This window comes from Triticum aestivum, chromosome 2A (genome assembly GCF_018294505.1).
Source record: "Triticum aestivum cultivar Chinese Spring chromosome 2A, IWGSC CS RefSeq v2.1, whole genome shotgun sequence".
In the NCBI taxonomy this organism is placed as follows: domain Eukaryota; kingdom Viridiplantae; phylum Streptophyta; class Magnoliopsida; order Poales; family Poaceae; genus Triticum; species Triticum aestivum.
Window position 1 is genome coordinate 693,281,940 of NC_057797.1, and position 13,181 is coordinate 693,295,120.

Here is a 13,181-nt window from a genome sequence, read left to right on the forward strand (position 1 = left end):
ACGGGCGAGAGCACCGGTCGCGAGTGACGGCAACAGGCGGGTCGACCAACATTAGATTGGATGGTTGGAAGAAGGGCTAGTGGAGGAAGAAGTTACAGGAGCCCTTGAATTTAAATCAAACGGCTAAAAATTCAGCTTACATTTTTTTCAAGCAACTTAACTATAGTTGAGTCTTTTTTCCAGACTTCACTCCCGTGGATGCAATCTACCCGACCAAACGGACAAATTCGGACGAACCAAACTCACATTTGATTTCCTCTTCTGCCGGTGTTTCCTCCTCGTCATGCCACGGCAGTCGGCAGCCAGTGAGTGAAGTCAGTAAGTCACCACAGACCACACAAATGCTTCCGACCACGGCGACCGCCTCAACGCCTCCGCCGCCACCGGCCCCGCCGCCTGGCGAGCCGCACGCTGCCCTGTTCCTCGCCCTGGGCTACATGCGGCTGCCTGAGCTGCTAGCCTGCTGGCGCGTATGCCGCCTCCTCGGCGAGGCCGTCGCGGGGGACCCCCTCCTGTGGCGCCGCCTCGCGGTAGAGCCGCCGCTCAGCGGCCGGGTGACCGACCAAGTCCTCCTCAAGCTGACTGCGAGGGCGGAGGGGACGCTGCGGTCTCTCCGCCTGTTCGGGTGCCTCCACGTTTCCGACACCGGCCTGCTCCGCGTCGTCGAGCACAATCCCTGCGTCACCGAGGTATTGGGAGGTTTCCGGCGCGTGGTTGTTTCCTCTAATTGAAGTGTCTGAGGTTGTGAATTGGTGAATGAGTTGCATTCTTGGGTGTGGAGTCGGTGGCGCGCGCGCAGTGTTTGTTGTTATGCCTGGCGTGGTGGTTGCATAGGTTCAACAACTCAGCTCATGTTTCCATGACTAGGATGCAATCATTCTTTATTTATTCTAGAACTGGAATTGACCCGACTGCAGAATCCTCATCAAACCGCATCACTTGCTGAATTACAGCTATTGGATCATTTAGTGGAACAATTTAGGCTATGAGATGTGAATGCTATGACAAATAAACCATTGCCAGTCGATGTGTGCTTTTCTCCTGGTGTTGTACGGTTTGTTCACCGGAGGCTGGGGCCGGCAAGTTGAGTAGGCGTCGTGGTCTGTGTGGGTAGGCAGCAGGAGATCGAGAAACTAGAGAACTAGATTGGGTTGAGAAAGCATATGAGAAGAGAGACTTCTCTCACTGCTTGTCCTCAATGATACAATGGGTATGCTTTTATAGCATATATGCCTAGGACTCAAATCAATTAACTAGTAGTACAAGTACTTTATCTAAACTGGGCAGGACATGGATTGATTTTCTATTTAACCTCTGTTTCCTACGCCTCAGCTGCTGCTTGCTGAATCGGAGTTGATCTCTGCTTGTGTAGAGTTGTGATCAGACTCATCAAGCTGCTCCTGATCCTGTCTTGCCTGCAGGTCGGGCACAATTTACCTGCTGTTCCTGGACTACTTGTGTGACTCCTCATACTCTGTGAACTAGTTTGACTCAACAACATAGATAGATAAGCTCATATGAGCTTCGTGAACCAGAGAGACAGAGCCCATGCTGTGTATGTATCAACTATGAAGAAACACATACCACTTTTTGCAAGGAATAAATCTGCTACATTTTACTGGTACGAACTTGGACGTGATGTTGTCTAAGAAACTAAGCCTTTTCTTTGCTGTATATGATTAATTTAGGCTGGTTGGGATGCCCGTACAAACCTTTTCACATGCACCATAGAAAAGATGGCAGTTCAGTTGATTAATTGCTGCTACTTGCGCTAGGCAAAACGTTGTACCTATCGACAATAAAAGAACACATAGCTAGGCACCCCCTGATATATATGCTATTAATGCTTTGGTAGTGTAGAACACGGCACTAATTAGTACTCAGTCACTTCAACTTCAGAACTATCATGGCCTAATGACGTGGCGTCTCGACCCCGCGCCGCCTCCTCTGAGGCGACTCGGGGGCAAATCCTAATCGCCTCGACCCGCTCCTCCCTGCGCGTCCCCCCTCTCCGCCGCCGCCCGAGGTACTCACCGGCGCCGCCGCGTGGTACTGGTGAAGGTGGCGGCGGGGATCCAGGCGTCTCCTCCTCGGGCGGGGAGCCTCGGATCCATGGCGGCGGCCCTGGCTGGTGACACGCGGCGCAGCTTGGCGGCGGGCGGCGCCGGCGTGGACAGGTGGGCCACTTCCCTGGCCATGTGGATGGCGTGGAGGTGGTGGGCTTCGGCTGCGGCGGCGGTTCCTCGCTGGATATTGGTGGCCATGGTGATGTTCGTCCTCGACCCCGATCTACTCCAATCTGCAGCGGATCCGGCTCTTCGTGGCTTCGGTCACCGTTCTTGGGTGCTCGCCTTGCAGATCCGGTGGCTGGAAGGGTTCCGGGGGAATCTCTTGGCCGGCGTGGCGGCCACTCCGATGGCAGTGCCTTTGGGTGTTGCTTCCCTCGTTGGAGGCTTCGGAGAGGACCTCCTTCCTTCCACCCCTCCCAGGAGCTCAGGTGAAAACCTCAGACCCCCCTGTTCCAAGCGACGACGACACCACGGTGGCGTGCTCCTTCCTGAAGGCGTTGCTTGGGGGCTGCTCAAGCGGCGGTGGAAGTGGCGGCGGTTCGGTGTCGACACATGCATTCTGGTCAGCTTCATCTTGGAGGCTGCGACGACGTAGGCGACGCTCGTCTGGTGGAGCTACTGCCGATGGTCGAGGCATCGTCGGCAGTCTGCGCCATCAGGCTCAGGGTGCTCAGGGGGAAACCCCAGATCTGGGTCTTCTGGATTGGATGATGATGGCGTTCTATCGCTTTCCCTTCTGGGGGCATCGTTTTGGAGCAAGTGCTGGCTGGAGGGATGGTGGAGCGGTGCTTCATCTCACACATTGATGGCGGCGGAGATCGATGGCATGGCGCTGTGGAGACTCGGCGTCCGATGCACGGAGATGGGCTCGCGCAGGAGGAGGTTGCTGTCTGGCGTCATGGTGACGTTGATGGCAGAGTGGCCAGACAAAGTAGAAGCCTCAACATGATCTGAAGACCTATGGAAGATGGCGGCGACGACACACGAGTGCGTCTGACCGGATTGTGCCCCAGACCCGGTATGTGGCTCGGCTGGGGCTTCCGAATGAGTTTCGGCTTCCGGCTTTTGATGTTAGGCTTAGGTGAGTGGTTTGGGTAGTGGCCCAGCTAGCACCCCTTCATCATATTGGATAGGAGTAGCGGCATATGTTGCCAAGATGGTGGATTCAGGCACATTGTTGTAATACTTTGTAAGGTCCTCGAGAATAATCAATAAAGTGGCCGTATGCATCTCCCAGATGCAGAGGCCGGGGGTCATCCTCCTTTTCTAAAAAAAAATGGCCTAATGACGTGAAGAAATTCCAAATACCGGCAATGTCTAGCTAATGTGATTTTTTCTTAATGCCGGCATTGACAAGAAGACTTCACGTGAATAAAACAGATCATCAGTCGGATTAGCGGATCGAGAGAGAACAGATTGGGGCGGCACTGGATTGTAGAGTTAGGATGCGGCGCTGGTACTTAGTCATTTCCTTTTGGCATTTCTTAAATCACACAACTTCATTGTTGTGAAACAGCTGCGGATGCAGAATCACTGCAGGGTTCGGTATAGTGAGGTTACAGATCTGGTTGGATCTCTCTCCCTCGCTTTCCCTGGAGTGGAATTTCTAAATGCTTCATATTATTTTGCTTGCCTTTGCTCATGGTGATAGTGACTGGGGTTAGGGCCTTAGGGGTAGAATCAATATTGGCATTAGTACGTATAAATGTATGGAGTGATTGGATGCTTGATAGATATCCTGGGATATGTATTTTCTTACACAGTACATTGCACTGGAATTTTTTTGTTTACTCTTGGCTACAAATTTCGGTAGCACTTAGACCACTGCAATGTTTGCAAATTATATCTGATGCTACCTTCAATTTGGCTGCTTTGATATTAAATTGTTAACCTGCTTGGCTGTTTTGCCTTTTTTAAGGACAAATCATCAGTTCAGAAACTTGTGGATTACGTAAGTGTAGCATTATCGATCCAGGGGTAAAATTAGCATGGTCAGTTTGCCAATTGCCACATCTAACTTCCAAAATGGAGAGGGTTGGCCAGTCAGGCATACATGAAATTTATTTTTGTTTTTCAACTACATAATCCTGAAACTATCCATTACTGGTATACATTGCTTTCCTTTCCAAAGCAAACTGTAAGCACTCCCCAAATACCAAAAGTGCCTTCAGAAAAAGATTCTCCCTAGACATGCTGGGAAAGTTTTGAGTTACTAATGTGAAGCATTTTTATTTCGGAATCATGGTAATTGATCCCAACTTCATATGGAACACTAATGGCTTGTTTAGTTGCCCCTTTTGATTTTGTGCAGTGATTCTGGGTTTCTAGCAAAGTAAAAATGGCAAATTCTTTTCTGAATTGATTACTAATATGGAACCTTCATGCCATCTTAACCTCTGGTTATTGATCTTGATGAACTCCAGCATTTACAGTTCTTCTATATTTGCTTGATTGCTAATTTGTTATCAGAATCGTGGTTATATGCACGTGATAGAAACTCTATGATGATTATACTATTACCAAGGGTTTTAGCTCACTTCCTCCTGTGCAGTAGCTGCATGTACCTCTAAATGCATTTAATCTAACTTACTCTTAACTTGCAGATTTATGTTCCTGGATGTACAGGCTTGACTGGTGATGGGGTGGTGAACATTGTTCAGCTTCTGCACGAACACAAGGGAAATATAAGTCGTCTCCGACTCGATGGCATTAGCAGGATGAGTAAGCATCATCTTGATATTATCATGTCTCTCATGTGCAAAGGAAACCCACAAGGGCAACAAGATGGAATCCCACTTTTCTACAACCATAGAGCCCGTGAAGCGCTGAACACCAATGATGAACGCCCTATTGATGTTGATGTTTGCTCAGTGTGTGCGAATGTCAGGCTTGTGTTTGATTGTACGAGGGATGACTGTAGGTATGCAACCTCTGATCCTCTAAATTCCCACGAGATCTTCTCTTTGGGAATAGCCTTAGTAGTGTATATTGGACTAATTGTGATTGCTTGATTCCTTATCCGTTCTGCTAGTTCAAGATTCATCTTTGATTTGTGATGGTCAGTGCTCATAGACATTGCTCGCCATTTTGCTCTCTCCTGTGGTTGTGGAACAGCTGACTTGGTTTTTTTTAATGAATGGCCTTTTAAGTGATGGCCCTGAAGCTCATTTATTTGCACTATGGGGCTATGGGCTACATGAAATCAACTTAGTTCTGTTACCTGTTTTGTTGCTCTTGTCTCGAGAATAACTGATGCAGACATTTAGGCATCCTTGTATTTCTACAGCTCTAATGAGTTCGACACGAATCAGTTAAGGTTTGTACACCTCCATATTGACAGTTTGGTTATATTTCAGGAAAGTGAGGGACAGCTTGTGGCGGTGCCGAGGCTGCTACTTCTGCTTTCCTAGATGCGAAAAATGTGGTGGCTGTATCAGTCCGGAGGATCTAGTCGAGGCTGATCTTGCTTGTTCAGATCTTATGTGCTTGGATTGTTGGCTTACGGTCCCTAAATGCAGCACATGCAATCGGCCTTACTGTGAGAGGCATGAAAATTTGATGGTGTCCTTGTCGATGGCTGGCCAGTTTTCATGCCAGCGTTGCAAGGAGCTCGGCTCATCACACGAGAGTCAGGAAGATGACTATTAGAAGTGAGCTTTCCACCCCTCTTCTGTTACTGCAAACACTTGAGGTACTTACTAAGAATTCTGTACTAGCATTTGCTATTGGATTTTACCGACGCTTCGAGCTTACAATGCTAGCTGAACATATCATGATGCTGAATTATATACCGATGTTTGTCAAATGAAGCAGATACATATTTCATGGACCAGTTAAACTGATTGTTTGAATGACAGTCCAATGGTCACAACTGGTGTACGCATGCCAGTGGACGCCTTAATTTTGCTGGCATTTTGAACATTATTATAATCGAATCATGACAGCATATCATTCACCTTCACTGAGCATTTAGCCCATTGGAATATGTATGCACACGTGCATCAAGTTTCACAAGGTTAATGCTATTGACTAAGATGCATCTACGGTACTTAGACTTGTCTCGTGAGTGAGTAAATAGCATAAAACCACTACAATTGTGGTTAGGGTTCTAAAGGACCACCACTATACAAATTTTCGTTCATAACTACTACTACTAGAGATTTCATCGAACTGCTCGTGTGCACAGTAAGTGGCATGGCGGCATATGCCTCGCCGGAGTCAAAGAAGGAGGCTTGCCGGGGAGGAGGCGGAGGTCTTCGGGCACGGTTGGGGTGCAGGCGGAGCGAGAGGAAGCTGCAGGCGAGCTCGGGGTGCTCAACTGCTCATGCGTTAGCTGCCCACATGGCCAGTCGCGGCGGTCGTCGGAGCTCGGCACCGTGGCGAGGCAGGCACGTGGACGCACGGGGAGGAACGGACGACACCAATGCCTGCAGGAGGCCAACGCGAGCCCGTGGGTGTCGACAAGGGGAACCGGAGCTTGTCGAAGAGGAGACCGCACCGCACGGAGGCGGAGAAGATGACGGCCAAGGCGACGATCAAGCGCGCCCTGGACCGATTCCTTTGGCGGGAGGGTAACTTGGGGCGAGGCAGAGCGCTAGGACATGGCGGCTGGGCTCGGGGAAGCCGTTGGCCACGAGGACGAAGGACGCCGCCGTCGGCGTGCTCTCGTGGTGACGCCTGTGAGTCGGGAGATACGAGTTCACAGACAGACATCCTGTGCATCCTTCTTCACCTCCACATCCTGTGCGTGTCGTCGATACCGCCCATGTCCAGCTCTAGAGCGATACAGGACGGGCTCGGCATCCTGGCCTTCGAGGTGTCGGCGGCCATGTCGCGATTGATCAGGAGTCGACGTGGTGGTCAGGAGTCTCTGCGCCTTTGTCCTGCGTGCCTCACGTCCACGGACCCTACAAACAACAAAGTACTACACATTTTGACGTGGAAGCACTCGTGCACAGCTACTTAAAGAAATCATAGTAAATGAATTATGCTGTATCTTTTATTACCCTACGTGCGCATAGCACAACGTAGCCACAGCGATCGATGTTACTGTAAGCGCATCCAGAGCTGCTTCAACAGTAAACATCATCTTGAAACGTACTAGTAATACAGAGAAGTGTAAAGACCTCGTCACGTGTGACTCTACAAGACTACAAACAAAGGATTAATTTGCCCTCGCTACAATCCGGTCGACTACACCGGCTATGCAGATCCATCTCGACGAAACTTATCACGTCGATGAAGCCAGCACCTTCTCCCCGGCCACGTTCTTGGACCAGCCGGTCGGACACCATGCCGCCGCTTGCGCTTGGCTTGGTACGCGCCCATCTTGGAAGCTACCACTGGTTCTTCTTCTTGCAGATCCGCTCGTGCGCCACGCCATGCATGTCTTCGAGCGCCTTCTCCCACACGGCGTGCGGCACGATCCCGCTCCTCCACACCCCCGGTCGCTGGTATGCTTCTTTGCACAGGACGTGGGCGACCTGGTTGCCCTCGCGGTATATGTGCTGCAGCTCGTACGTCGAGAAGTGCGCAAGCAGAGTCTTGATCTCCTGTTGCATGGACAGCGGTATGCGGGTCTGCATCTCCTTGCCGGTCAGGAGGTCCACCAGCACCTGGTCGTCGCCTTCCACCACAAGCCCGCCACGGAAGAAACTCATCGCGAGCCGCAGCCCGCGGATCAGTGCTCGCGCCTCCACTATGCCCACCGTGGAGTGCTCCGTCGGCTCGGCGAAGGCGACGAGGACGTGGCCGTTGCAGTCGCGGATGGAGCCGCCGATGCTCGCCCGGCCGGACCCGTCGTGATAGACAGATCCATCGAAATTCAGCTTCAACCATTCCCGGGGAGGAGGTTCCCACCTGACCAGAACGCGGCTCGGATGGAACGAAGGGGACGAGGCCGACAACGAGGTCGAGGTAAATGGTGTCCTGCAGAAAGGAGCAAAGGGAACTGGGGCTGCAATGCACGCCATGTCTAGCGCAAGCTAGATCTCTTCGCTTTCTCTTGCGTACTGCAAATGAGGAAGAAAGCCTAGCTGCTGGTCTATTTATTATTGATTTCGTGGTCCGCCAGTCGGATTCAAAATCCAATCCGTTTTCGGCTTGGAAAAGGCTCGTATTCGGTCGGCTAACTTTATCGCTTTGCGTCGACCGCGCTCACTATGCCATCCGATCGCCCGATCACATTTTTCTAAAAAAAACTTCCGATCTACTCGTCTTAAATCAAGACAATACAACGAACACCAAAAAATTACACAAATCCATAGACTATCTACCGACGACTATAAACACTGAAGCAAGATGAAGACGTGACGCCATCATCGTCGCGGGAGCCGAACAGAACTTGTTGTAGTAGACAATCAGAAAGTCGTCATGCTAAGGCCCCATAAGACCAGCGCATCAGAACAACAAACGCCACTTATGAAGAGTAGCGTAGATCAAAATGATCTAATCTGAAGACACACAAACGACAACCAGATCTGAGCAAATCAACCAAAGACATATTCACCGGAGACACACCTGCACATGTCCACCGATGATGCGACGCACCATGGAAATGAAGGCTAGACGGAGAGAACCTTATTCCATCTTCAAGGAGCCATCGTTGTCTCGCCTTCCTGAGCAGGACAAAAACCCTAACAAAACTCGAAAAAAAAAATCCAAAAACATAGCCCTCCCACCAGCAAGGTGTCGGTGTTAAACCCGACAGATCTCGGGTAGGGGGTCCCAAGCTTGGTGATATGAGCTAGATGTAACATGAGACAAAACGGACACAATATTAACCCAGGTACGGACCCTCTTGATGAGATAAAAATCTACATCCTGCTTCTGATATATTGATTGTGATGGGGTATAGTGTATAGTATGATCTACCGCAAGATCGTATGAAGGAGTTCTAAGCTCTAAACCTTGCAATAGTGCCTCTACAGACTAAACCGTACGGCTTATATAGACGTTCAGGGTGCCTAGGGTTTACAAATTAGGGTTTACAAATGGTCAGTTACAATCTAGGGATAAGCATGCTGATCGTTCAAATATGCTTGAAGTGTACGTCAAGTCCTCAGAAGATCTTCATCTTGATTACTCCAAGGGCCAGGGCCTGCATGGCCCATTCATCAATCTTTGGTGGGTCCTTGGTCCGGCCCATAAACAGGAGACTGACGTTGCTAGCACCCCCTAATCCAGGACCCCAACAGTGCCCCTGAACTAGTCTTCAAGCCGAGGACATCGGGTATCTTCTTTGGGATAACTTTACAAGCCTGAGTCTTCGGCTTCGTAGACGAGTTCCATCCTTCATGTTAGCTCCCACTTCCGAGGACATGCTCGGCTCTGAGGTCTTCTTGGCTTTCCCTATCACAACCAGGCATCAAATAAGAGGAAATATCTTTTAACAAGACCTTCTCCTTGGCGTGCTTTATTAATTCAGCAAGGCCGAGTAAAAATCAGACCTCTTTGAATTTTTTTGTGCTGTTATCAAGTTTGGACCATCTTCAAAACATTTCTTCTAGACTTTGTGATGAAATTGACCTCACCCTAAATTATCACTGGATCACAGCACAACCCAGAGCACACCAACTCAACTCTCAGTCAACTGACAGTTGAAACTCTAGCTCTGAATTGCACAAAGGAAACTACACTTCCTCTGTTGAGCTAGATCACCCCTCCCAAACATCTCAAGAGACTCTCCTAACCCTGGGGATCAAAGGAGTGACACCACATTGGAAAATCTCATGCAATATTTCTCTCACAGAAACTATTTTAGTTTCTGCTAGAAGGGGAAAAATAAATCCAGAGAACACTCAGGCTCATCAAAAATTAGTGAAATTAATTGGAGATGACCTTGATGCCTAGTGTGAGCTCTGGTAAAAATGTGAGAACAATTAGGACATGGCAAAGTCTCCAAATAATTGACAGAACCATGATGCCCTAAAGTGTTGTGAAGGAACTACCCTCTAGGTAGTTTTGGAAATTCCCAAATATTTTGGGCAGCACCTAGTAGTTGCACATGACCAAATTATATCACAATATTGATCATTCACAAAGCACACAAAATCACAGTACCCACTTAAGCTTTCTCCCCTGTTTTTCAGGTTGTGAAGGAAGTGCTAGCTAAGAGTGTTTGTTTGAGCTGAAATTTTGTAGAGTGTTGCACCCTAGTTTTAGATCACTACTAGACATAGCTTCCTAGCTTGGATCACAACAAACTGACCTGCACAAGCCCCAGCATGTTGCTGTCCGAACTGAACATGGTGAAGCAATCTAGCACTGATTCACGCCAGGACAGAACCAATAACACACACACACACCCAAAACACGGCCCCTCACACCCTAGATAAGGTTTGGCCGCCTGGAGGCCACTGGCATGCCCAATGCCAGTGGTGACCACCTCCAGAGCACGCTAACTGTGTGCTCTACTGCACGTTCGTGACCAAACCCTCGCTCCACCCTGCCCCGTGCCAGACCATTGTGTCCGCCGCAGAGCCCCGTCCCCGCTCACCTTCTAGAAGCCATGTAAGCAGCCAAACCGCTCAAACGCTCGAGACCAATATTCAATATATTTTAGCGTAGTTTGAATTTTACCGTTTCATTCGATTTGGCATTTCGAAAAAGTGGATGTAACTAATTTCAAAAAACTCGTTTCACTTTATTTAAAAAACTGATTTCACAATTAAGAAAAAACAGATTTAACTCATTTTAGAAGACTAATTTTATTCATTTTAAAACACTGATTTCACTCGTATCAAAACACATATTTAAGTCATTTCAAAGAATTGGTTTCGCCCATTTTGAAAAGGTGATTTCACTTATTTCAGAAAACTAAATTCACTCATTTTGAAACACTGATCTCAGTTATTCCGAAAAATGTATTTCACTCATTTACAGAAACAATTTTACTCATTTCAGAAAACGTATTACGGTTGTGTAAAAAGACAAATTTAGTTATGTGTACGGAAAACGTATCTCCTCATTTTAGAAAATTGGTCTCACCCAATTCAAAGATCATATTTCACTATTTTTAGATAGCTAATATCACTCATCTGAAACGTTGAAATTTATGCGTGTTTGAATGTATTCAAGATTGATTCTTGTTCTAAAGGTCTTGGCTCCAGGAGTTCAAATATACACAAGGTTTCGAGAACAAAAATTTTGTTTTGAAGATATGAACAATCTAAATAGTAAAAATGGAATTAAAAGTGATGGATTTAGAAATGAAGAGAGGAGAGATAATGTTGGAGAAAAGAGAAAAGAAGGATCATGCATGTGTCCTTTGCATGTGTATGGTAGGCCCAGTCTAATGAAACACGGAGACTTAAATAAGGAAAAAAGGGAAATACAAATGTACATCTTTTGAGCTGACAGCATGCTATTGGTGAGAGAACCACCGGTACATCTCGGCACCGGTAAAAAACACTGCGGCCATGATGTAGACAGGGTTCGCCGGACAGAAAGTCCATAGTATGATGAAGTGTACAGCCTATTCGAATAGCCGCGTTCACGATCCATTGGTCTTATCTCCCTTCTCCATCTCCACATCCTCTGTGTGTAGTCGACACCGCCCATGGCGATCTCCAGAGCGAGACAGGACGGCTCGGTATCCTGGTCTTCGAGGTGGCGGTGGCCATGTCGTGATTGATCAGGAGTCCGACGTGGTGGTCAGGAGTCTCTGCGCGTTCGTCCTGCGTGCTCCGGCTCAGTCTCGCCTGCTCCGGCTCACGTGCGGCGAGCTCGTGGCGGATCTTGGCCGCGCGTTGCCGACACCGCTGCATTGCCAACACCGCCGCGTCGCCTCGGGACGCCATGCCATGGACTGCCGGACGCGCCATTCCTCCACGACTTTTTTTTTTTTTGAAACGGAGGCAAAAGTTTTGCCTCATCGATTAATTAAGCAGAAGAGAGTTGCTCGGTTAATTAGGGAAAACCGAGCGAAAACCAGATTGCCCAGTTAATTATGGAGAACCGGGCTAAAACCCTCACAACCGCTGAGCGGCACACATAGAAAGCCCCACGCACACCACTCCAAAGAGGGCCTCACGAGACCGCACGCAGGCGTCATCGTCATCACTTCTCCCCTAGAGGCGTCATCGCCATCCCTACACTCTGAGCAAACGACTCCCACTTCGCCGTAGGCGATCGTCGACTCAACCCACACTGTAGCGGACACGTGAAGCTGCATGAAGATCGATGCCAAAACCTCAGCCTCCTGCGGCCAGCCAGCGCAACTCCAACTCTGACGGAGAACTCAGAAGGACAAAACCAGGCACGGCTGGCGCCACGGGAGATCGCCGAACGGGCAACCTGCAGCCAGTCATCGTATACCACAGGGCCTCGCCGCCGCAGCTTCGACTCCATAGCAACAAGCAAACCGAGGCAATACCGTGGACACGCCGAAGAAGAGCCGACTACCGCAACCATTGCCGCGTCGCCGACATCACTCCCACCATCATCGTTGCCACAGAAGCCTGGACGCCACCAACCACCGGTCCCGCTTGCCGATGCCGAGCTCCAAGACGAAGCCCCCAAGAGGGAAAACGACACCAAGGCGCCGTCATCGTCCGATCATAAGATCTAGGGTTTCCCCTGAAGAGGCCGAGATGGCCGGATCCGTGCGAGAGGAGTGCGGCAGCAGATCAGCGATGCCTCCAGGAAGGTCACGACGGCCACAGCCGCCGCCATCGCTGGTCACGACACAGGGCCGAGACAGAGTCTTCACCCGAGCTCCCACACCACCTCGGTTGCACATCATCCCGCACCGGCACCGACAAGCCCACCAATCATCCTCGCAGCCGAAGCCGCCGCCCGAGCGCCAAACAGGCAGCCCGAGCCCCTCCACCACGCGCCCCGCCAGAGCAGCAGCACCAAGACGGGCCTCCACCACGCCGGAGCAGGTGGCCACCCAGCCACAGATCCGTGCTGCCCGGACCTCCTCCGCACATCCGCCGAGCCTCCCTGCCCGGCCTCGCCTGAGCCGCAGCCCCTCACGCCCGCCTGCCGAGCTTCCCTGTCGCGGCCGCCCTGTCGCCTCAGTGCGACCCACACACGGCACATCCGCGCCGGCTGGGCCACCCCACGCCGCCGCCGTGCCTCTGCACGGTCCCCTTGCGCTGCTGCCGT

The 13,181-nt window shown here is 50.0% G+C and overlaps 1 protein-coding gene across 1 annotated transcript; it reads left to right on the forward strand.

Annotated features, from left to right (window-relative positions):
- Positions 1–253: 253 nt before the first annotated feature.
- Positions 254–6,004, forward strand: LOC123190295 (F-box protein SKIP28). The gene is made up of 3 exons (XM_044602909.1): positions 254–689; positions 4,673–4,989; positions 5,426–6,004. The coding sequence occupies exons 1-3, from the start codon at positions 342–344 to the stop codon at positions 5,715–5,717; spliced, it is 957 nt and encodes a 318-aa protein (XP_044458844.1). The 5' UTR covers positions 254–341; the 3' UTR covers positions 5,718–6,004.
- The last annotated feature ends 7,177 nt before the right edge of the window (positions 6,005–13,181 follow it).

Excerpts from the sequence above, each read along its gene's own strand:
- LOC123190295 (XM_044602909.1), top strand. The coding sequence starts at position 342 with ATGCTTCCGACCACGGCGACCGCCTCAACGCCTCCGCCGCCACCGGCC. Across the intron at positions 690-4,672 it reads ACAATCCCTGCGTCACCGAG|ATTTATGTTCCTGGATGTAC; the intron begins GTATTGGGAGGT and ends CTTAACTTGCAG. Across the intron at positions 4,990-5,425 it reads TGTACGAGGGATGACTGTAG|GAAAGTGAGGGACAGCTTGT; the intron begins GTATGCAACCTC and ends GTTATATTTCAG.